Raw genomic sequence first — 26005 nt, forward strand, 5'->3', positions numbered from 1 at the left:
GCACAGGGAGCTTTGTTATGACAACCTGTAGAGGCTACAAAGTCAGGTCAGTCATTTTAAAAGAATCTAAACCTGGGACTTCACTACTAGGAAAACTGAAGGATTTACAATGTTCTCATTCTTGTCCATGCCACTGCAACAGGGAAGCCACTGGATGCCCTCCAACCACAAAGCAACATGGATATTCCTGCTTGAAGCCCTGACTGTTCTTGCAGCTTCTCATCGACAGTAAACACTGTTTTTCAGAGCAACAGAGGATGAATAATTTCTCTTTTAAAGCTTTAGAGGAGGAGGGTGAGTGAGCAGAAACACACATATCACCAGGGAAGAGAAACAAATCTTTGTTTTTCCACAAAGAATAGATAGAACGGATTTTTCTCAATAAAGACAATGTCATCAAAATGATTTGTAGGAGCACCATCACTTTTTACACAATTTTAGAAATAAATGTAGAAGCATTCTGATTCCACTTTCCCCTGCATTTTGATAATGCCAAAACATTATATCTCAGTGATAGAACCTCAAAAAAATTTATTTTATCATGAATCATACTGACTTTATAATGTATCTACTGTAGCACTGAATTCAAGTATTGAATATCTCACAGGGATTTTGTTTATACAGAATCAGTCAATTTTATTGTGGGAAATGTCACCCACTTTTAAGGTGTGACATTTAATGTTAGTGCCATAGGCTGGAAAGCCTGTGCCATGCTGAATCCACTTGCTCCAAATGTGAGGTGTTGCTGCTTCTACAGACACACCTGGGACTGTACAGGAAAGCTGATCATACACCAACGTCCAAAGCTGAGAGATAACTATGAGATATATAATCCATCAGCTACTTAGATGTGCTCCTCTTGGATATCCAATAATTAAAGACACTAGCCCACAACAAAGTATCTTGAAATCTTTTCAGATTTAAAGGGGAAAAAAGCACTTGCCAATAACAGCTATGGAAGACAATATTCTATGGCTAAACTGGAATTCCAACACTGCATCCAACCGGGTTTGAGATACAAAATCACCTTTGTCACAAGCAGTTAAATGCTGAGCAAAGCCAAACATTCTGTATTGCCATCAACAAAATGAAGAACTGCATTAAAACACATATTGCAAGAACCACAAGAGATGGCTGCAGAGAAAGCAACCTTACACATGTCCACCTTATGACTTAGTTCAACATTTCTCTTTGGATCTGAAAACACACTTCTTTCATGCTGCTCAGAAGCCAGACTTTCAGCACTAAGAGAAGGTGTGCAGCTTTTCCTGGGCTGATGGGTGCATTCTGCACTCCAGACAGGCACTTACAACAAGCCCCTAAGCCCTGCCTAACATTCTCTGAAGTGAGAGCACACAGGCTGAGCTGCAGATTTTACTGCCAGCCCCTCCAGGCTGTCCAAATCTGATTTTGATTTGCTGGTCATGCACGCTACAGACATTTGGAAGCCAGAAGGCTTAAAATCTACTATTGCTCTATTTTTTTACTGCTCAGAAAGTGGTATCTCAATAGCTCACCAATGGCTCAGCAAAAGCTCAATTCCTCTGTGCATGTCCATAGCAATGCTGTTCTCCATTAAGAACTGTGCACGCAGGGATACAGCAAGGGAAAAAGGACACACAGATTTTCTAACTTGATTTGTCAGCAGTTCTCTGGCATCAAATGCTGGTATTAGAGATCTGCAAGCTTATTCCCCCATAGGCATTCAAGACCCTCACTCCCTTGTTATTCTGCATCCTGTACAAAAATCAAGGCTTAGCTTCATTAATCAGTTTGATGACCACAAATTTTCACCTCCTGCTCCCCTGCACCATCTTGAGGCTCAGATTTTCTACCCTTCTGATTCTTATTATGGGAATCAAGTTTATTTCACCAACAGTTAATTAACAGCAAATATGTACTTATGTTTTCTACCATTACTGGTATTATTCTTTAAATCCTGACTACAGTTTGGTTTGGAGCTGAGCCTAGTTAGAAGAAGGTTTCCATGAGCAGTCCCTAGATGAGGGCAAATTTAGGCTAAATTTTGCTGAGATTTCCTCCTCAGCTCATCTTTTTTTCTTTCACCAGGTGAAGATGATCTAAGTTGGCCCATTTCTTGTTCTCTCTTTAAAAAATGGGCTTTTAACACAGAAAAACAGATGTATTTATTCAGAGAGCAAAAGCAGCTAATGATCTGGCAAAAGACTGTCCTACATACTCAGAGCTTTATGGCCACCCTATGCATTTAGGTTGAGCATAATTTCCATGTTTTGGGTTGATGCTTCATCATTTTGAAGCTCATCTCTGAATTCTTCAGTAAAGAATCTGCAATCCAGAGTGCTGATGTGAGAATCCCTGAACATCAAACCTTCATAACAGAATTGCCAACAGCTTTATCTGAAAGTAGCATTGGGGGGTGCTGGAAGATTAATGGCATATCCGGGATATGTACTGGAAGGAGACCTCCAGAACACAGCATTTCCACACTGGGCAGTAAAGTCACGATACAAACATCACAGCATTTACCTGGGAACTGCAATGAAATACGCAGCTATTCATTTCTTAGGATGCCTTTTGGATGTAGCAGCAATATCCCTGATTTGACACAGAAAAGGCATCCAAGAACAAAGACGACCCATGCAATTCATATGGTTTAACTAGACACAGCTGGACTCTGCACTCTTAAAAGTCCTTGCAGAATCTGGACCTTTTCATATGCTTAACACTGCAGAAAAATATCACACTTCAGTTTGCATCTGAGTATGAGTTCAATGCCAAAATGCATTGTGAGAAGGGAGAAGTAGGTTTTAATGCAACAATAAGTTCCTCCTATTACACACAGACCCCCACACCTGTCTATGGAATAATGTTTAATTGGTTAATAAAAGGAGAGGCAACATTTAAATTACGATATCAAATCTCTTCAATCCAGAGAAGCAACCTCATTTATAAAGGCTGATCTAATACTCCTTAATTTTATGCAGTATTACAGGTTTTTTACAAAACAGTCATTATGATTATTGAAATGACAGTTCTGTATAAGAAAGAATTCACTGACACATTTAATTTTTACCCATCTTCAAATCACTGTCATAGCAGCCTATCCTTCACCTTCTCATACCCGCCCTTTCAAGCAGGTTCTGAAAAAGTCCTTCACACTGTTTCACTGATAGTCATGCCTTGATCCTATGAGCACATGTGAAAAACCAGAAAATGCAGCTTCCTGAAAAACAGTTTTGCTATTTTTTTTAAGAGTCAAGAAGAAACATTTCAACGAATAAGAAATTCAGTGAAAAGTTCAGTTGACATTTTCCCCATACAGTTTTCTTATCTGTCATCTTGTGTTGACTGGGGAAAAAGTAACAATTTGGGGGAGAGTAAATTAAAGCTCTCACTATTGCCTTCCCAGATCAAGACTGAGTCCATCATTTCAACCCATGAACTTCTGGGACCAGGACCCTCATCCCACTTGGCCCTAGCACCACATCTAAGCATCTCACCCGCATGAACCCTTTTGCAAAAACAAGCACAAATAACAGAACACTTCCAAGGTTGGAAGTGGTGACTTGAAGTGGTGGAACTGGCCACTGGGACATGCAAATGTGGGATTTTATGCTTTGGACAGCACAGGGAGATGTACCAGAGCTTCACATGTCCCTGGTGAGTGGCTAGAAAGACATCAATTTAGAATTGAATCGCTTCTGATTTTGTCTTAAAGAACCTGAATGAAAAATTCTCTGTTGAGAAAAAGTTTTAAATTTATCTTGAATCAAAAGCATTTTCCTCCTCAGTTTTTTCCTTTAGCTACAAAACCAAAAAGTTCAGCTATGCATGTAACCCTAAAGCCAGTGTTGCACACTGATGGAGACAGTCACGTCTTCATTTCCACTGCATCAAGTTCTATCTACCAGTCTCTGCTAATTCAGTCTACAAAAGATGGCATTTGTAACAGAGATTGTTAATACTTCTAGAAAATAAAATCATATTCTAAAATTACTGCTTTCATTTGTGACCTCTTAACTCTCATAAAGTAGGTGAATCTGGTTAATGACTAAAACACAAACATCTGCTTATCCCCCTCAAAAAAAATGGATTAATAAAGCTGAAATTACACAGTTAATGGTGTGGATAGTCTCCCACAGAAATGTGATCACATTTCAGAACATTACATCTAGCTCAATTTTAATGAAATTAAAATCAATTGCTATTGCTACATCCTCTGCTATTTTAAGCCTCCTATGGTTTCATAAACAATAACAGCAAAGATACATTACCACACTTTTGGAAGAAAAAAATAATTCAGTAAAGGAAGAAATAGAGTCTTTTATCTGTAACCACTACACATATTATTCTGCACTCTGACATAAATCTGAAAAAGGCAAAAATATCTGTAATTATGTAAAAAAGTTCTAGTCAAAGCAAGGAAACTGCATAACTGACAAGGAAGATCTTGTTGCTGTGTAATGCCTTCCAATAAGCATGTCATATAGTTTTTAGCTGAAAATTAGAAGAAGCCATGAATTATTCAAGAACTTGCCCATTTGTTACCAAAATTACTTTGTCATGTAAATGAGCAGAGTTTTGAAATTTCCCAGAAAAAAAGTATGCCCCAGAATTTGATCCAAGATCAATTCTTTATTTTTCACAAAGGATTTGCATGAGAATGTTTCAGAGTATTAAACTAGTAACTTGATTATCACAACAATGACTTCTTATGAAAAAAGTACGGCTCCCTTGAAATATATAAATCACCATCTTCCCGTAACATTTTGAAATCAGGGCCTTCACATCACACCCCACCTCTGACAGAGGAGCTGATAAAACTCCAACTCCAAAAGCTGCAACTCAATCCAACTGCTGCGTTAGGCAGATACATCCAATATTTAAAGTGGACATTGGTGCCCAGTACAACCACCACAATCCAGAGCACAGTCTTTGATTTAAGCAGCATTCCTCAGGATCACAATTGTCTGAGGCAGCTGAGGCAGCACGACTCAGCAGAGACGGACAGAGAGTAAATTCTGGGTTCTGAACAGTGCTGTTATTTGCTGCAATACTTGTTATTCAATTCATGAAACGCGTCTAATTTCAGTATGGAACAGCAGACAAGGATGAAGCAAACTTATTATCTGAAACTGAATAGTTTAAAACCAAATCATACAAAGTATCTATAGACTCCTTTTCATTCAAAACTGGCTAATTTAAGGAATATTTATTCATTCATTCTTTAAAAGTCCTCCTTTTTTGTATCTTCTCATTTTAGGCATAGTGATGACATCAACATCTACACGATGGAAATCACGAGCTCTAGCACATGTTTAATTTAAGCCTCATCCAACAGTTCCAAGACACTTCTGAGAAAGGCATTTTGGTGTCTTACCAAATGAGGTCTGCTTAAATTTGTGATAAATCATAATTGTATATTAAAATAAACATTTCTTCAAAACCAGACAGAACTGTAACTCCCCATGGCCTGATCCCATCAGAATAATTCAAACTGTAACTCTGTAATAACTCAGAGGATTTGAAACAGAACAGTACTTAAACAAAATACTTCATGATTTAAGAAGTATCACGTTCTGAAGGTTTACAGAAAATTGAGAATTTGCAAATGTTGTTTTTAAAAAAAAAGTAATTAAGTGAAAGCACATTAATTATAGCTACTTGACTAAGTAACTATAATTACTTGGGAAACTAATTTTGAGACAAAGCATTATGTGACATATATGGTTATGAGAATAAAAAATTAATATGCATTAACTGGATGTATATCTAAATTCTAATGGCTAAAATTAATTTTTTAACCAAGATCTAATACTCCATACATTATTAAACAATAATCCCCACATTCTTATTTAGACTTTAACACAATACTCACCTCAGCACACATGTGTAGAAACCACTGTCTTGCAGCTCAACCGAGTGAAACCATATGGAATCTTCATCCTTGCTCATTCTAACTTCGGAAAATATAATGGGTTCTTCTAAATCTCCTTTGTTTTTGTACCACATAAGCCTAAGACCTGTGCTTTGGGCCATGCTATAATTAGTTCTGATATAGCTGTAGAAAAGGGCACATTTCACTCGGACTGGTTCACCTGCCAAAGCCATGTATGTCTTGAGATCCACTGACCAGTCAATGCAACCATCAACTGAAAGCAAAACAATAATAAAGAAATATTAGACACAGATTTTTTCACTACATTTTCCAATATAGTGAAAGACAGCTTGGGAAATGCAATACAGTACATTAAAAGAAATGGCTTTTGGCGTGTGCTGAATTGTTTCAGGGTAATATGAAAAACCTGAAGCAGTTATTGGCAACTAAGGGGGTTCATATACCTTTTTTAATTACATGTAACTTTGAATGTGCAGACAGTAAATAGAGCACACTGAGCTTGCTCAATTCCACTTCTTTAGAATATCATTACTTTCATCCCCCAAACACTAATTCTTTATTAAATAAACCAAATGTTTTGCAGCTTAACTACTTGCTTCTGTACACCAGTTTTGCATTCTCCAATTCCTTGTGGAAACAAAATGTACATTGGCATCTGATGCCAATCTTATCCCTTAAAACTTTTCCATCCACCTCTGTTAGTTATGTTATGCAAAAAAATCCCCAAATAACAGATGTGACATTTATTATTTTTCTTTCAAGGCAGTTCCACTTAGTTGGGGTTTTTACCTACAGTCTACTCAAACTATAGACGTCTGTATTATACACAACAGGATACAATTACAACATGCTGCCTACACAATCAAACTTAATTCAGGAGTTGTTCAAATAAAAAAGGACCACTTTTGATGTTATCTTCAGCAAAACCTTTTGAAACAGTTTTCTTAATACTTCACTTAAAAATTAACATACATCAGACAGTTTAATAAAAGATCAGTCTCCCTACAGTTTTTTCTCCCATTGCTATTATCTTGGTACAATACAGCCCTAGCATATGCACACATATAAACATATCACATTCAGAGACCTTTTAATTCAATCTTTTTCATTGCTAGAAAAACTATCAGTGTCAAAATCAGCCAAGAATAAAACCAAAGAAAAATATTTCAAAGGCAGATCATCCAAAGGCAAACACAATACCTAAAATTAATAGAATTCATTAAATATGTAGGGTTTAGAATTTATTGATCATATTAAGCAACAAGTAAATGGAGCATTTTTACCCTTACTGCAGCACTTCAAATTCAGCCATGTAACTCTCAAGTTGCCTCTTCTGCATTTACAGTATCAATTCTCAAACCATAAATGTTGGATATCCTCATACACTCTTCATTTCATACACATTGTCAATTGCATTCTGTCATCAAGTGATTTTTTATCTTACTTCCTAAACAAAGGTAATCAGCAAAAATTTCTGTACGTGGAATATCAGGTCTGATCCCACTTTTAGTAACTTTTACAGCCTCTAAATTATGTCTACCAAGTTTTCATGTTTCTCTTTAATAATTCAAAAGTAACTGTGACAAACGGAAGGTTTTAATTTTCCCATCACAGTAAATCAGCTTCAAGTGTACTGTGATCACATGAGCCACATGTTAAACTTGTTGACACTGATCACTTTAATACTTTTCTGGTATATAAACTTCCGTGTAACATCTTGCTGCAAAACAAACTTGTAAAAAAAAAAAACTAACATAAGCTCAGGAGGGAAGGAAAGCCCATTACTCAAAACATAACTCATGACAGTTTCGACAGGTGAAGGGATATTATGGAGCACCTTTACCCCCAGGGTGTTTCCTGTTCCTGCCCCTCACCCCACAGGCAGGTGCAAAAGCAGCAGCTGTTTGTGCCAGCTGAGTTCTTTCTTCATCAAAAAAGCCCCCAAATCAACCCTTCACCTGAACTTATGCACACACTGTTCCAGTTAACTTTAATTTTGATTTTCATTCTCATTTTGCTGACAACATCCTACTGATTTAAATTAAAATTCATTGCTTTTAATGGCTGCTGTTAATGACATCAACTGAAAGGCCAGCAGCAATTTACTGATGTTCCTTTTCCTCCCTGCTTCCTCTGTGTCCTTCCTCTAACAGTACCACACACAATAGGACAAGTTTGGATAATCATGATTTGAAAATCCTGTACTGAAGCATTTGTTCTCAGTGCATCTCCTCCAGGTTTATAGCATCCTTCACCATGACCAAAGCTGCACATTGTAACTTGAACATGCTCTTGCCAGGACCCCAAGAAACATCGCACTGACCTCTCTTTGTGCTGCTGCTCCACAGACATGGGCAACCTGCAGTAGAGCTGGAGAAAGAGCCTGGTTCACCCAGTCATAAAACCCCATCTAACCCACTTTTATATTAAACCCCTGGTTCTGACACCATGAATTATTTTATATAGGTGACAGGACTTTTACATGAGTGGGTATCATTGTACTCCCCACAGAGCTTCCTCTGAAATCCTCTGTGCTTTTTTTGAGTCCTGCTCTTTAGGCTGCTGTGATTTACAATTGAAGAACAGTGCAGAGCTCACAGCTGCCTTCTCTCAGCAAGGGATGCGCAAGGCAATGCTGAGATCTCCAGATGGCTCATCCCTTGTTCTCCAGGACACATAGATATTCTCAAAGACCTCTCTCTTGTGATTTAGCAAAGTCACAGAAGTCTAAGTAGGGCCATAAGTTGAAATGAATACAGGTGTCCAGAACTGGAATTTAGATCCAAACGAATCCAGCTGATCTAATTAATTCAGCCAATCTAATTAATTCTGTCACTCTTGTGTCAATCAAATCCTGTCACATCATCTAATGCTTTCAAATCTGTGCTGGTTCAACAAAGTTAAACCACACCAAAGAATAACTAACAATGAGACACACATGGAAAGGTTGTGGATCAAAGACAACAGTGCCAGGTTTTCATTTATTTCACAGAGCAGAGTCACAAATAGTAGGAGTTCTGTAGTTAGGAGCAGACCCAATATGGAAATCCAAATTTGGAAGCTGAAGATACCCTGCTTCCAATGAAATTTCTCCCACATCCACACCAAAAAACTTGTTAAAGCACAGCTCAAATGAACACTAAGTAACCCTCCATTCAATCTGTGTCATTCAATCTGCCTCATTCTCCACTTTCATTTAAAAATTTCTTTTCCCTTCTCATGTGCACTTCTCTACTACTCTAATTTCAGAATTTGAGCTGCAGGAGTATAGGAAGCACAGTGGAATAGATGAAAGGCATTTGAACAGTAATTTACCAGGTCACCAGAGTGCTAAAAACCCTCCCCAGCTGCCCCCAGGGGACAACACAATGGTGGGGCCAGTGCTCTGTTGGCCATTGCCAGCGCTCCAGTGGAGGCACCAAACACAGTGACCTGAGCCCAGCGTAGCACCTGCATCCAAAGGAACAAAAGAAAGGAGAGGAAATTCACACTAGAGACTTTTTTCCCTATTAACAGTACCTGAAAGAAAGAATTTAAACAGCCCACAGGAAGCTGACCCCACCAGGGAGTGGGGTGGAAGGGGAAGGTGCAGGCAGGCTGCTGCCCATGGCCCTGTCTGCCCCAGCTGCTCCCCTGTGACAGCTCTCCCTGCAGCAGGCCAGGAGGGTGTAATTACAGAGAGAAGAGCCCACAAGGAACAGAGCAACCAGTCATTATAGTGTTGATGACATCTGCAGAGGGGAGAAGTCTCACAGAATAAGCTAAATCTTAATTATTGAAGAAAGACTAATCAAACAGGAGATGACTTTTCCCCCTTGCTCTTTTTTTCTTGTTAAATACACAGGTAAGAATGTTTCCTCTTCTGAAGCTTTAGAGGCTAAAATCTAGGTCAGGCTCCCTGCACTTACATGGAAACTGGAATTTTTCCTCTCGCCGTGCTGTCAGTCACTGGAGCGTGAGCATTGTTAGATTCATTTGGAGTATTCTCCAAGCTGTCATCACAAATGACTGGAGCTGCTTAGGTGGAGTTCAGCACTCCATTATCCAGAACAAAGTTTGCTTTCATTTTTGTTGGGCTGGCTCTCAATATGTAATATAATCAGGTTGGTGTGAAAAATATTAGCATTAGAGAGGCACTTATATAATAAATGTATATATACACTATTTCTCTGCTACCGTATAATTAACCTGGTAAGTGCCTGACTGAAAACTCATTCAAATTAAATCCTGTCTGTTGTGGATGTACTTTACGCACTTCCAAAAAATTTTTTAATTTTTTTTTAGTTTGGAACACTAAGAAAATATGGAAAACACTGTCCCATTTTTATCCCAGGTTCCTAAGGAAAAGTGGTTTGCCCACCTATCTGTCAATCTTCCCTATCCCCTTAGCATACCTTCTACCACAACTGACTAAATTCAGTCCTATTCCATGGCACATGGAAGTGCTCAGGAGTGCTCTCTCCTGCAAGGGTGCAGAACAGTGTCCCATTGTGTCCTCTATGAGCTGGGAAACACAGCAGCAGTGAACCACAGTGCAACCCCACTGGGCCCATCCCAGTTACCTACCCAGGCTACTGCAACCTGAGCAGAGAGTGAATTGAAAATGAAGGCTATAAAACTATTAAGGAAAATATAGATTGAGTTGGCTGACAATAAGTTACTGTACTTTTATGTTAGCAATCACCCAAAGCATGTACTGCATCTTCTTCCTCAACATTTCCTGGCAATTTCCCATTACTCTTATTTTAAATAAATCTAGTTGTCTAGGGAGTCTAGATGCTTTTTAACATGAACCATAATAATTTATAAGCAATTATAGAGGAGCATGTACATCGTCTCTAAGTAATTTGTCTTTCTGATTGCTGTCACATGAATAATTTTTTGCATTGCGCATCTGCCTGTTATAATTTTTATAGGAATCTGTCAGCTACAGCAATTTATATTGTGGCATTGTTAAAGATGTTTGCCTACCTTGTTACCTGAAAATCTCATTTTAAATTGAAATCGTCTACAAATAAATCATTAAAAAAATAATTCACTAGCTAATGTATTAAATTTATTGCTCTGCAAAGCGGGCAATGCTTGTGACTGTAGGTACATAGTCAGAAATAAAACCACCATTCCTCTAATACAAGAGTTATATTTTTATGTATATGTTAGCTGTAGGACAGCAGAGTCCAGGAACTGATATCCATCATGCTCAGGGTTTGCAGACACGTAGCAATGATAGATGCACTCCATTAAGAATGTCCAAAGAGAGATGCAAATTTTTTAGAGTCTTAAAAGGGAGAAATCAGTTACAGCCTATGAATTTTTGGCACCTTGGTATTTTCAGATCTTGATTCTGGAGAAAAGGGAACATGCCCTGCATTGAGCACACACAGTAAAGCCTTTAGCAGCTTTGGCTGGATGTGGTTGTCTCGAGGGTCAGGGTGTTGGATCAGCCTCACCAAATGTAATTGGTTTCACATCTCTGATTTTTGACTGCACCGTGCTAATGCTGCTGCAGTGCTTGCAGACCTCTGCCAGCTTCTCATCACAGCCTGGCACTGCCATGTGAGACCTGAACATCAGCAGAGCCCAGTGTGTGTCCCTGCCTCCTCCCAGAGCCCTTCCCTGCTCCTCACACCACGAGCTGCTGGGGACCGGCACTGCCTAAAAACTTCCAGCAACCACCACACATTTCCATGTATTCTTCAAACACTCCAGTGCTCAGAGCCACGTGTGCTGGTCAGATAACACGTTGCAAGTAACACTTGCTTTGTGCACTGTTCAAAATCATGGATGTTTCCTCCAAAGCATGGTGAGATCTCTGTGTGCGGAGCTGCCTCATCTTAGCTGACTGACCAAACTGGATGATGAAAGAACACTCTCATAACTGTTAAAATTCTCTCCACTGACAGACATCTGAGCTGGTATCTCTGCCATGAAAAGCAAGTTACCTGGCTTTACAGGGAGAAGGAGAAGCCCATGCTGGCAATACTCCAGAGGGGAGTGGAGGGTGGCCTTGTCCAGCAGCAGAGAGCATTTCCAAGAGCAGGGAGGGAGGGGAGGAGGGGGAAATTCAGGTAAAATGTCTGTCACACCTCTTTTCTGTGAGTTTTACTCTTCTTTGAACCAAGTAGACTCTAGGTTTTGACTGTATGTCCACACATTAAAGTGCATTTTAGAAAAAATTTAAATATTTTTCCCCTGAGGGACACAAAATCAAAAAATGTATCTGTTGGAGATAAAATCACTTAGAATATAACAAATCTTGAGAAAAAACAAGTTTATTGTGGTTCAAGATGGGTGAATGTTGCCATGCTTTTCCTACAACCCTGTCAGTAACTCTTACTAATTCTTCTATGACAGTAACATTTTGTTTCAGCAATAAAGCAAGATTATTTTTTGCTGTAGAAACACAATATCTAAGAATAGGATCACTCACAGACTTTGTAGTTTCTCTACTCTGAACTCGTTTTCTGAATATTTTCCAGCAAGAATTAGACTATTCAAACTTATTGGTGAAAATGTTTGGGACTTTCAAGGCATATAAAAGTGTAAATATTCCAAAATTCCTAAGTCAAGTAATGATGAGTGCAAAAAATCTTCACTAAATTTAGCAACATGCAAATGTTTCTCCAAATCTGGGCCAAAAATAAGGAAAAATGCATTTAAACATCTATATACACTGCCTAATTTTTTTTCCTAATTTTGATCAAAGCTTCAAATTTCTGTAGGATGAACTAAAAGGTTTTTGAGACTTGTGTATGTTTCATTTTTTGACCAGCTTTTGTTATGATCCATAGCTAAACAACCCAACTCAAATGTCAAATATTCCAGCCTAACACTCATCATTTCCTTTGAGGTCAAACTCACTGTAAATATATACTGCCAGAGGTTCAAATAACCACAGATTGCTCTGCCCTGAATTACATAAGCATAGGGAGCCAGGAGCATTTTAGCCTTATATTGAAAATGCAAAAGAAAGAACATACTGGTAGATCACCAAAATTCTCAAGGGAGAGAAAAATCCCTGAACAAAGTCTCAGCTTCCAGGGGCAATGGCATATTAATGAGGTCAAGGCTTAGAAATTATACTTGAAGAATGAAAATGCTGCAGCAGCATCAGTAGAAGTGACTGGACAGGGGCATTTCATCCTGTAGCACTTGTCAGAGCCAGCTTTTCAGGTGGCACCTTATCACAGGGGCTTTCTGCAACGCTTGCTGATGGAGAGGAGAGCAAATCACAGCTGGCAGGTTAAGATTTTTGCTGGAGACAGGGAGGTCTGAGACACATTCTGTGATGGAAAGGAAATTTCTGTTCTCATCACATTCTTTGCTACCTCTTCCAAGTCAGATGTTCCCAGAGACAGATGGAACCTGAAGTGCCCTTCCAAAGCTGTGCTCTTTGCGTTCAGCTGATCGCTCTGCTGAGCACAGAGAAAGAGAGGGGGAGGGCACTAAAGCATCTCTTTAAAATGCAGCATATTCACCCTAAAAATGAGTATTTGGTGACCTTGATCTCCTAATCACTTCAATATCTGGCAGGTTTTTAAAGAGTCTATGTTGAAGTAAACAGTACAGAAATTGGAATTTAGTGGTTTGGTTTAAAATATTCAGTGTAATGCCTTGATTCTCTGCAGCTGTCACCATGTTAGAAAACAATGTAAAAGGCACCTTGAAAATCAACAGCAGTAGAGCCAGGACATGAACAATAAAGAAATCATACTTCATGGCTTCACCCTTTCATGTATTTTGTAAAGGCTCAGCCATGGGTTCAAGGCATGTGCCCCAGCCTGTCCTGCCTTCTCAGCACCCCCAGCACTGCCTGGCCCCTGCCCTTCGCACTCCAGTGCCCCTCCTGCCATGGGGCAGCAGATTTGGAAGAGTGGTAGGAAAGGTCATTGACAAATCTCCTGCCTCTGCCCAGCCTCCCTCTTTGCTCCAAGGCAGTAAAGCCAAGCAGGTGATCTGCAGCAAACAAGGTATCCGAAATACTAAACTTCCTTCTTCTTTGAGGTTTTATTAATACCTATGTCTTCAAAGTCAGCCAGGAAAAAACATGATTAATTTAGCACCAACAAGCCAGGGAACATTACCTTAAGCAAGGAAAGACTGTTGCTCTAGATTGAAGTGGCCAGATCAGATACTTGATGTTACATCTGCTTCTTGGACTGAACAAGTAACAAAACTTTCCTGTTTAAATCCTAAAATTTAAATTCCATAAATGAGCAACTCAGACAACCAAAAAGTCAGTGCAAACACTGGTATGAATTCAAAGCCTCTAAACTAGTGTTCATCCAGATCTGAAACCCATCTGAAGATGGGTTTTTCTTTTCTTGTCCACAAAATCTAGTAAACAAAAATACTTCCCTTTTCCAAGCTTCAACATGAGGAAAAAAGTCTATTTTTTTACTAGCATGTTGCACAGTGCATGTTGCCATTTTTGTTAGCTCTTTGGATTCCTGAGGGAAATAATAAATGATGGAAAAGCTCAAGGAGAGATTTCCCAGCATCTCTGGTACTTCTTTGGTGGACAGAACTAAATTCAGGCAAAGGAGATGGAAAGAAAGAAGAATCAGTATCTAAGGGAGAGCAGTAACTGATACCAGTAACAAGTATAATAACAGACTGGAAATATTTCTTTGCATTTATAAATAAAAGTTTTATCCTAACACAATTTCAGGTAAGGAGCAACACACTGAAGACACACTTTATAACTGAAGGTATGTGCATTTAATATTTTAAGTGTTGACTACACAGGAGCTCTTTAAGGACACTCCCCAAGACACTTTCAATATTCTCCAGTCAACTACATTAACCATGTGAAATTTCACACAGTTCTGTTTTCATGTCTTTAGCACCATGCAAACTTTGGGAACAAAGCTGAATTCATTTCAATAATTGATGAGTCTCTTTTCATTAGTTTCTTTGAATACAGTTACTGAAGGTAAAGTAAATGAAAACTGGCTCCCAGATCAGGCAGCTGCAGTCTCAAGTAATCACACAATTAGAAAACCATATCCACTGCTTGTTATTCCCAAAAGGGAGTACTAGGAAAGAATTGTGAATAAAGGAATTTAAAATGAAAGAGAATGAACCTCTATTAACTTGGTAGCCCCTGTGGGGTAGAATAACCGGTGTACATACACAAGATTATTTTATCTGGCATCTGTTTTTCAAGTATGTGGACAGTTTGAATTGGATTATCTGCTCTGAGGGCACAGTCCTCTTGAGTTTGGATTAGGTTAGGAAGATGGGCCGGGCTCCCTGTTGAATACACAGGGCTAAATTCATTTCTTCTGCTGTCTATAGAGGAGAATCCTTGAGAGACACAGGTCTGCTGTAAGAGCTCCTACCACACCTCCCCTGTGGCAGAGGCAGAGTGCTCAACGGGAAAAAAGAGCAAGGAGATATGAAGAGCCCACCACCAGAGGAAAGCAGGACTGAGTTATTCCTGGGGATGATCTCTGTGGTGTCTGTGCAAGGTTAAGCAATCATTCACTGGACACCTCAGCAAGGACATTTCTGGTGACTCAAATTCTCCATTTACCATGGGCAACTTGCGCCTCACCACTGCTCCTGCCCAACTGTGCCACCATCCCAGGCCTTGGGGCAGAGCCAGATTCCAGACCTCCAGGGGTCTCTTCCAACCCACATGGCCCTATGGTTTGTCCTACCACCAACAGTGCCCTCCACAATCCGCAGACACATAGAGAGAGCCTTTCTCACAAATATCTAGATCTAGGTGCACACCTGCACTATTCTACTCATTAGTAGTTTATTTTCTAGCTTACAAAGATGCAATCAATCCATGAGAAGATTACCAAATGTTTTAAAAAACTGGTTTCCCATCATAAACACACTGGGTAGAATGAATGTTTTGGGGCTTGGATATCTGTAAAGTACTGGATGAACACATAGCAATGTTAAAAAAAAAAAAAGGAGAGAGAGAGAATGCCCAATTTTCAATGAGGACATGCACATAAATAGAAAGGAACAAGTCAAGTTCATCTAATTTACTTGCAACAAATAACTAGCTTTGGTCATTTGCTTCGACTCTACACATTTACCTTTGGATATCTAGACACACTTTCCATTTTACAATTGCTGTGCCATTCTTCCTGTTATCTGGCATAGATAATTTCAGCTGCAGTGAGCCAATTACCATTTCCACTTGCATGACAGGAGGACCTCTGTTTGAAAAGGTTGTGACCCACACTCTAACCTAGGTTGTAATTCCTCCTCTCATTTTAATTCATTATCTGCATGTATGCAGCAGAATTTAAATAGGAAGCTCTCCTGACTGCAGAACACACTAGATTCAATTTCAGTAAAATGAACATTCACAAATCAAAAGAGTATTTGCTTTTATAGGATAGTCATGAATAGAAGTGTTAGTGGGTTATTTGATTAAAATTTCTGTAAGTGATGAATGATGAAATGATTTCAAAATTAGATGTTTTTAAACAGTAAACATTATTCTTAAGACTTGTTTCTATTTAGAAGAAACAAACAGGGTTATTCTAATTGCAAGCCATTATAATTACACGTATGAAAGAAAAATAAAGGATGATTGAAAAATGAGCCATTACAAGAGCTACCTGTGCAACAGACAAATCTCTCTAGGTAAAGCGGCAGTGCAGTGCTGTGCTCTGGAACACAGAATTGCACATTTGCTTAGGAACACCTTTACATTTACATATCCATTTTCTAAAAGCTGCCGGTAGCAACATCCTACAGGACTGCATCCACAGGCTGCCCCTCACCTTCAATGAGAACAAGGGTCATGTTGATGGGACCACATCCACCCCCTTTTCTGGAAAAAGGCCCTGGGGGAAGACTGCCATCACAGCCTCCCCTGTGGCCTGCAAGTTCCCCAAATCCCCACCCACTTCCAGATGAGTTGTGAGCCCTGACTCCGAGCAGGACTGGTCACCAGTACCACCACTCCTCTCAGTTCCCTCTCAAGCTCCCATTCCTGAGACCTTACTCCTTTCTTGCCCCAGCCCCAGTGACCATCCCCTATTGGAGTAGAGAGGCCATTTTGTCATCAGTAGGACTGCAGCTCCCAATATGGTCCCATTCCTAAGCACTTCGTCTTATTTCAAATCATTTTTCAAAGTCTTTACTCAGGAGATTCAGAGCAGGGGCAACACTGACTGAAATACCACAAAAACTGGCCCTGCTTCAAGCTGACACAAAGCAGTGGCTGTCTTTAAATGAGAACCACCATAAAGCAGACAGAGCCCAAACCAGCACAGTTTTCATCCTTCTCCTCAGACTTCCCTGTGACTTCACGAGCCAGACACAAAACTGGCAACAGGAAGATTTCATTTATTAGTAAGCAAAAGTAACAAACCGCAAATACTTCATTACTAATACATCATTTGCTCAGAATGGCACAAAACAAACAAGTCTGTGTTTTATTCATGGGCCTCCTGTCATCCTCAATGGCCTCGACTCACTGCAAAACACAAAACATGCAGCTGCTGCCTGTTCCTCTGAAAGGGGATGGAAGATGGAGATGTTTGAGCTCCAGGGCTGAGGCTGAGCAAAGGTGGGAGCTGAGAATACAGGAAGGGAGCTGGAGAGCTCTTGGCACCTCAGGCCTTTCTTTGGATGTCAACACATCCTCCAGGTGGGACACTGCCCTGCAGCCCCCTAATCCATCAGCACATCATCATTAAATCATCATAGCACAACTGTAACATTCTGAAACTCATCCTAAAAACCTCCACCTGAGCTACTGATAAACCAGAAAAATCACACAATTGGAGCAACATGTTTAATTAATGTCTCTCCACTGGTTACGCAATAGTCAGTGAGCAATGTGGAGACTGCTCATTTGCTCGTTCACTCCCAGTTTCTTATCCTAACTTGCATTCCATCATTTCCTGTCCCAGCCTTGAGAATTGACTGCCATGACAGCTTGAAGATGACTGTTTGATGAATATTTAAAAATTCTTAATAAGGCAAAGCACAGAGATGACTACACCTGGACTGGCCACTGTAAGGATGACCCCAAAGAAAACCACTATGTTTTCCACTTAAGAAACCCTCCTTTGAAACATGGAAAATCAGTACTTCAATTCTTAAACAGAAAAAAAACTCACAGTGATTAGGGAAGACAGGCCAGAAATGCAAAGCTGGATCCCTTCTTTTTCCCCTCCATCTTCTTCACAGAGAGGGGGCTCATTTCCAAGCCTAGCTGAAGCTGCCTCAGTAAGTTTGAAGCTGCAAATGCTCAGTGCCTGGGGGACTCCCATCCCTGCTCAGGGCAGGCTGTCCCCACTCCTCTGGGAGGGCTCCTGCCTCTCCTGTCTGCCTGATCCTGATCAGGTCCCTGATCCTTCCTTCACTGCCCCTGCTAAACCCAAGCAGAATTCAGCAAATAGTGGGGAAGTTTCCCAGTGGGGAAGCTGGAGATGGGAGGGAGGATTAATTATGACACACAGTGTTTTGAGTGGATGCATTCCCAATTAAAAATGCTCTATTTAATTCAACCCAATTTTATTATTGTCTTGACTGCATTGTTTTTTTCAGCTCACAGTGACAGATTTTTTAGTTGGGATGACAGAACTGTCATCTGTCCAGCTCTGCATCTGAAGGAAGAGTGTTCCCAGCTGGAGAGGAAAAAGCACACAGGAGGCATGTAACCTCAGGGTAGGGATTTTGGGTACAGACAGGGAAGGGAAGTGAAAGGTGTCTGACAGACTAACACGTGTTACTTGGGCACAAAAAAAAAGTAGTTTGAATCTGCTCTAATCAAGGTTAAAGCAGAATTTAATGGCAACAAATCATTCTTGTTTTCACAAGATACAGGGTCCAGCCTCAGAGGTGTGGATGGCATCCAGCTCCTACGGAGATCAGCGCACCCCACACAGCCTCTGCATCCTGCAGCGCTGGGGGATGACACTCCAGGGAGCACGTCCCCACAGCAAACCCTCTTTGTGAGAGGGGAAGAAGAATAAAACAGAGAGAGGCTCTGTTAGAAGCAGGGATCTGAGTCAGAAATAGAGATGCAGGCATCATGCAAACTGTGTTAAGGGGTCTGCTGATAAAGGGGACTTCTTCAAAGATAAAGACTGTCGTATTTCTGTTAAAAATAAGACTATCACAAATGCAATCATATTTTTTCATGTGTGACTTGTGAAATATATTTCACTGGGAGGTTGACAGTGTAAGAAACGCAATTAGAATGATTTACATATTAAAGACATTATTATGTCTTCATTGTAAATATTTCCATCGTGATGACTTTGAACAGAATCTTTGCAAACAGAAATATAAATATCCTCATGCCTGATTTCACATAATCTGAAATCATGCCGTGTCAAATTGTCAGTTTTAAGAATTCTCCTAAGCCACTACAAATCCGATTTTAATCTCTCCAAAGACTTGTCTGCTTTTACATAATTGAAAATAACCACTGCTTGTAATGTGTTAATTTTGATGTGCAGTAAATAACATGATGCCAGAACCCTTCTAGACAACCACTGTTTTGAAAAACTGTGCTAAGCTTTCCATCTCCAGACTGCCTAGGGCCGCATAAACCTTTACAATGCAATTTTTTTTTTGTTAGTGTTTAATGCTAAATATTCCAAAGTATGTTATCAAAATCATGAGAGTTGGATTTGTTTTCCTCTTCCCTGGGACTGATTAGTGTGTCTTCAGTAAGAAAGATAAGCAAATACAACCTCATTAACGAGCTAGGAACTTTAGATAACAAAAAGCACCACTAATAGCCCAATTGCTATTGAACAGCTTCTCTGTTAGAAGAGACAAATCCACTCAGCAGGAATCACAGACCCTGCACTTCTTCGCTTCTCTTTGCATATATTTAAAACAATCTTGGCGCTCCAGAGAGCACAGCTAAGATGAGGGATGTGAGGGATGACAGCAGTGCTGCACCAGAGCCAGACCAACAGACATGCAAACACAGCCACGGACAGAGGGGGCTGGGGTTACAAGAATAGAGTGCAAGAAGAGTGACTTTCAACCTAGTTTTGCAAACTCTACATTAATTAGGAAAGCATCTCCAAATTTTGTGCTGGGAAAAACATTTACTGCTAAATGACAAGCGCAGACTGAATACTAAATATTATGATTTTTTGGTTCTCTGAATAACTGTTAACCCAACATTATTCCTGTCTACCTTGGGTTTTTAAATGGAATTACATATAGCCTGCAGCTCCAAATCTAAATGAAAAATAGAGTTCCAATTGAACTTTAGGGAAAAAAAAGGCAGAAGTTAATGAGATTTAAATTAGTAACAGCCTAAGCTTTCCCTTAAAGAAAACATTATTGATTTTAAAGAGCTACCTAATGAAAAAGAATGGCACTCATTTAAGACTTTGCATGAACTACATTAGAGTTTCATTTGTAATAATAAATAAGGATGTGCTTTACAGTCCAATTAATCAGCAGAATTTATGTACATATTTTTATGAGGTAACTACAAATTCCCTAAGCCCTTAATCACAGTTTTGGGTGTGTAGTAAAGAAATTACAATTTCTAAGGCCCAGACTGTAAAGATAATTAAGTACCAGTTCCCTATAAGAGTTAAACACCTGCACGGTTTCTGGGTTTATAATCTATTCTTCAATTGAAAAATGGAAATGCACAGTGTTTCACTTTATTCTTCATTAAAAAATGTTTATATTTTCAGTTTAAGGAACTGATTATTGGAAAAAGTCTCCTTCTATGAATGCTCTGCAGTTTTATACACGATGAACAAAAAAATATTACTCCCAGAAAGGCAATACATGGACTCTTTTAAATTCCCTGAATAGGTAGGAAATTTGAGCTGATGGTTTTCATATCTTTTCATTCGAACATCATTTCATACAATCACAAGATACTTCATCATATCAGGAATCAGGAATATAATGCTGTGATCCCATGACACTTAAATATGGTGACCATGCAGAGTTTCTTCTCTGAGAACTGCTGAGAAAACAGATGAAGTGCAAGGTCCCCCAAGCAAGTTTCAAATTACATTCAAACCCAACTACTTCTACAAAAAGTAAGCATGCCTGGACCCAGTCCAAACAGAATTTCACCTCATAATTAATTAAAGCTCCAGACAAAACCCATAAGAACAACAGGAACATTCAGTTTATTTGCTGAGATACCTGAAAGTGCTAAAACTTTAAATTGCTGAATTCCCTACAGATGCTGAAACCAAGCTCACCTGGGGGAGCCCCAAGCTCCCTACCTGGTTCCTCAGCTCCCACCCTGGGAGGTATCTGCTCAGATTCCCAGTTTCAGCCATAGAGCTGCTCAGCAGCAGCTCCCAGGGCTGTCAGTGTGTCACCAGCTCACACACAGATTGCCCTCCATCTGCTGTTGATGACCACAGTGATGTTTAACTCCTCACCAGCTCTAAAGGTGCCATTTCTCTCCAACAGCAAACCAGGAACAAAGGTAACTGCAGTTTCTCTATGAAGCAAGCAACAAATGTCTCACATTACGCTCATGCATGCCAAGATGACAAAGAACATGTAAAGGTGCCCCATATGGTACAACAAATACCAAAATCCCAGCACAGCACTTCTCTTTCAATCCAATTCACTGGGACAGCACTTCCCAGGGGAGATAATACTTGTCCAAACATGTCTGAATGGTGGGACTTCATCTTTGCTTTGTTAAAGCAAAAGATAGATTTACAAAGAGATGCATTTATTTTTAATAAAGAACATTCATACACATTAATTTCACCTGCCACAAGACTGTGCCTAGAAGAGATTCTTTAAAGTAACTGAATAAAACTTAATCCATCTGTTTCACAGAACTAAGAATAACATCTGCTTCTTTGTGTGCTGATTTACAGATCCCTGGCAGATTTCCTCTCCTACCTTCAACATCCCGCTGTGGCCACTTTCCATGACTGTGGTCACCTTATCACATTGGCATCACAATTCAGAGCAGTAGTGCAGCTTGGAATCAAATCCTACCATGACCCTCCCTTACCTTTCCCAGTCCAATCCATAAAGTGGATTGCCTCCCAGAGGCAAGCCAGCTCTCAAACACATAATCTTTGGGTGGAATTTTGGAAATTGCAACTCAGGTACACTAAGTTGGTTTTGTACTTTGTTCTTCCCATTCTTTAATTATGAAGTAAATTAATAAACATGAGCATTATACTTGTAGTATTGCCTAAGGCATGACAAAAACAACTGAAACTGCAGGAGCTGCATCACTGAATGGATCATAAGGGAAAGAATTAATAGAATCTAACCTATCATTGCTGGTTCCTCTAAACTATGTATTTTAGTAATGTTAACAAAACTCTTTGGAGAACAGAAGGCTGTCCTTCCTTCCCTACACAAATGTGACTGGAGTACATTGCACGTTGGTGAGATGCACCACAGGACCCCTGTGAAGGCTCAGGACAGCAGCGGGGATGGACACAGTGACTCCTGTAACCCCAGCTGGGGTTTAGATCTAAGCCAAAGGGACTAAGAATTACTAGTGTACTGAGGGCATCAACTGGCACTTGGAACAGTCCAAAACTGAAAAACCTGGGCTAGGTCTGAGGGAAGCAATAAACAGCTGCTACTTACCCTGCTGCCATAGTGATTTTCACATCCATGTAAGCCTAACATCTAAAATGTTTCTCACACTTTTATTTGATTCCACTTTATAGCACACTGTTTCTCTTCTGTTGTTTTACAGCTGATGCAGGGGTTACTTTTTGGTGTGTTATGGACCACAGCTCAAGAATTCCCATTTTAAATCCTATTTCCCAGAAAACCAGTTTGTACAGAGAAGTTCAGGCTGCTCTGACAGTAGGCAACGTTGTACTTCTTCTTAACATCCTCCCGCTTTTAATTACCATTGCCTACATTCAATGAAGAAAGTTTACCACATCCCTTCTGACTTTTGAAACTTTCACAAGTAACAGGTTTCCATAAGATTTTTTTTTCTTTTTTTTTCCTCCCTTGAGTCTCCTACAGGTTACCTTTTTTTGCATTGTTTCAACCCACAGAGTTTAACCAGGTTCACATGCTGTCTGTACAATAGTAAAAACTTCAAGACCTGGAATTTGAAGTTTGATTTCCTCCCCAAGAGCCCTTAGATGAGTGTTTGCTCTGTTTTATACATTCTAGTGGGAATTCCTACAAGTACCTTGACCTTTCCTCTCTGCCAGCAGGAGGACTGCTGCTTTTATTGCAGGGAGACAACAACAAAAATATCCTGGCTATACAGACCCAAGGTTCCCTGGTGGAGTGATGTACAAGAGAAATGGGAATTCTTTGGGGATGGAAAGACAGTGTTCACAAAGAGGTGGCTGAATCATTCAAGCATTTTTTATGCCTGTAACTTTACCAAGTCTCTTTTGAGCTTTGACAAAAGTTTCACAGTCAGATGAGACCAAGTGTTGGGCTCTTTAAGCATCAGCTGCAAATGAAAGAAGTCCTCCTACAAAAAGCATCTGAAAATCATTTCTTTCAGCTTTGCCAAGGCCAGGCATTCCCTGGTCTTGTGTCCACCCAGATGGTGAAGGCTATCTTAGGACAGCCTTCTCAAGGAGACAAAGTCTGCCCACCAGTCAGATTAATATGCTAACACAATCCACTGGCCATTAAAGATGCTTTAATCAACTCTGATTTCTTTTGTAAGAAAAATTATGTATTACAGACTTTGTCAAAAGAGCTTTGTTAACACTAACACTTGAAAAACAACTATGCTAATATGACATTTCCCATCCACTTGTTCTGTACTTTTATGCCACTTAGCAATGAACTACAGCATTTCCCTCCCAGCCTCTAATATTTGGCCATGGGAGTATGTGGGAGGTCACTTATTTAAATTATTTTTACCGTGCTAATATATTGTCATTTTTGACTTATTTAAAATACACTTGGACTTTAAACCTGACTAAATGTGCCACGTGACAAATAATATTATTGGTTTACTAAAATGGTTATCACTAAAAATGGGTTATGACTAAAAATGGTTATTATAGTAGTAAAGTAATACCCTGGAAAAGCCATTTGGTCTTTGGCAAGACCACTCCTACATGTGCCATTTCTCCATGCTTTCACACAAAATATGCCCTGGCAGTCACTTGAGCACACAGAGCACCTGTTAAGTCTCAGCTCAGAAACCTAAATGAAGCTGAAAAGAGAAGTCTTAGGGAACTCTGGCACTTAAAAAATATTATCTTGCTGTGACATTGGAACCACATTCACAAAGGGGACAAAATGGCCATCCTTTCCTAACTAGCATTTTTAAAATGCACAAGAGTTTTCAAAAAGCATCAATTCTGCAATTCAAGCGTGCAAACTGGTACTTGCACAGCCACTGAGGTTCAGCACACGACACTTGGTCATCTCCTCTGTGTGACTGTAATGAACATTCCCCGCTTAGTGTGATGAATAAAAATCACAGGCCATGCCAAGATGTTTATCTAACTTGGACCTGGTGACTCACAGCTGAGCACAGTGCATGGCTGGCCGTGCAGGGCAGCGCTGACCCATGAGCAGGCAGTGGTTACACAGCTCCTGCTCACAGAAGCAGAGAAAAGCCCACAGGGACTGTGCTCACTCACCTCCCACGGCCAACATGGTCCTTCTGCATGCTCTGTTCAATATTTAAATGATGGTGACAGCATTAAGAGGCCTTTCCCCATGCACTGATATGGTGCCTCCAGCCATCCCATCTAGCCAAGGTCTGAAGGAAAAAGAAAAGATGAGCCTTGCACTGTATCTTGAAGGTCAGTAGGTTCAGGCACGTTTGAAAGTTTATCTAAGGCTTTCTGGCAGGTCATCTCCCTATTTCCTGATGTGGAAACAATTTTATTTAATACTTCATTGAAATAACAGACCATTGCATAATACCCCTGACAACAGTCTTCAGTGCAAACCTGCCACCTCAAACAGGTAGAGCTTCAGTGCAGCATAATTAACAGAATGTGAGTTAACAGCTCTGTAACATCCACCTGAAGCTGAGACACCGTTCCTTCCCTTTCCACATCAATGCTGAAGCAAAGAAGCTGGACACTGCATGGAGGTGCTGGCTGCTGCCTGGCTGTGACCAGCCTGTGGCCACTCAAACCTGTGGCATCCCCAGAAAGCCTCAGCAGGTCACTCCAGACATGCTTTGGCTCACTCCCACTCACGCTGCTTCAGCCCTTGTTACTTAAAAGGTGCAGCTCATTACTGATGACACTGCTAATGCAGTTTCCACTGTGAGGCTCAATTTGGCTTTTCCAGGAGCAGAGCTGGGAAATTGTCTCTGAGAAAACATTACCCCAGCTGCTCCAAGGCACTGCAGCTCTGAGGCATCCCCAGTAACTGCAGTGGGCGTAAAGTGCCTTTCCCCTATCAACACACAGCAAAAGACAGCACCAAACACATATTGCTCTGCCCATCGTGCAACTGCAGCAGGAGGGCCACACCTCCTGCATCCCTTCAGCCTGCGACAGCTTGCAGGGAAAGGAAAAGGAGTATCCCAATCTGGTATTTAAAACATGAACATATCAGGATGTTCCTCACTCCTAACTCTGATTTTCTTGCTGGTCTTTACATACTGTCCTCTAAGACACTTCAGGATACAGCAGCTGATGCTCTGTTCATTCACCTTTTGGAAGAAGGGGCAGGAAAAGGAGAGAGAACAGAAGTGGAAAATATTTCCCAAAGTTTTGAAGTTTTGTCCATGAAATCAAACCATAAACTCAAAAAAAGAAAAAAAAAAGGAAATTAAAAAAAAAGAGCATGCTTCACCTTGAACAAAGCCCTTGGTGAAAGCCCACTGTGTGTGGTGACTCGGAGCATTCAATGTCAAGCTGCTGAAGATTTCAAAAAATTCTTCTCCGAGATGCCAAGAGGAGCAGCAGGTAGAGAACAGTGTGAGTCACTGCAGCTGTCCCAGGACACCAGCCCAGAGCCAGCTGTACTTCCCTCCAGCAAAATCACTGGCATTGGGCTACAGAGTAAATGGCAAAGCCAAAGAATTTCTAAAAAGCAGCAGGGAGGGGAAAAGCTCAGATTAAATACAACTTCTGTCTTAAAGATTACCTTGGATTATGGCAGGCGCTAAAATTTGTGGATGACTCTAAGTTTGTTTCTCTGAGAATGGCGACTGACCAGGGCCATCTGCCCTTCAGATAGCAAGGCAGAGCCCACCAG

General features: G+C 40.2%; 1 protein-coding gene across 2 annotated transcripts in view; it reads right to left on the reverse strand.

Moving 5' to 3' along the window:
• Window positions 1-26005, reverse strand: part of IL1RAPL2 (interleukin 1 receptor accessory protein like 2) — a 333424-nt gene that overhangs the window by 155852 nt on the left and 151567 nt on the right. For both annotated transcript variants that reach the window (XM_030967939.1, XM_030967940.1), the window contains exon 3: window positions 5861-6134. In XM_030967939.1, the coding sequence (XP_030823799.1) occupies window positions 5861-6134 (274 nt within the window). The remainder of the gene's footprint in view (window positions 1-5860; window positions 6135-26005) is intronic.

Source organism: Camarhynchus parvulus, chromosome 4A (assembly GCF_901933205.1).
Source record: "Camarhynchus parvulus chromosome 4A, STF_HiC, whole genome shotgun sequence".
NCBI lineage: Eukaryota > Metazoa > Chordata > Aves > Passeriformes > Thraupidae > Camarhynchus > Camarhynchus parvulus.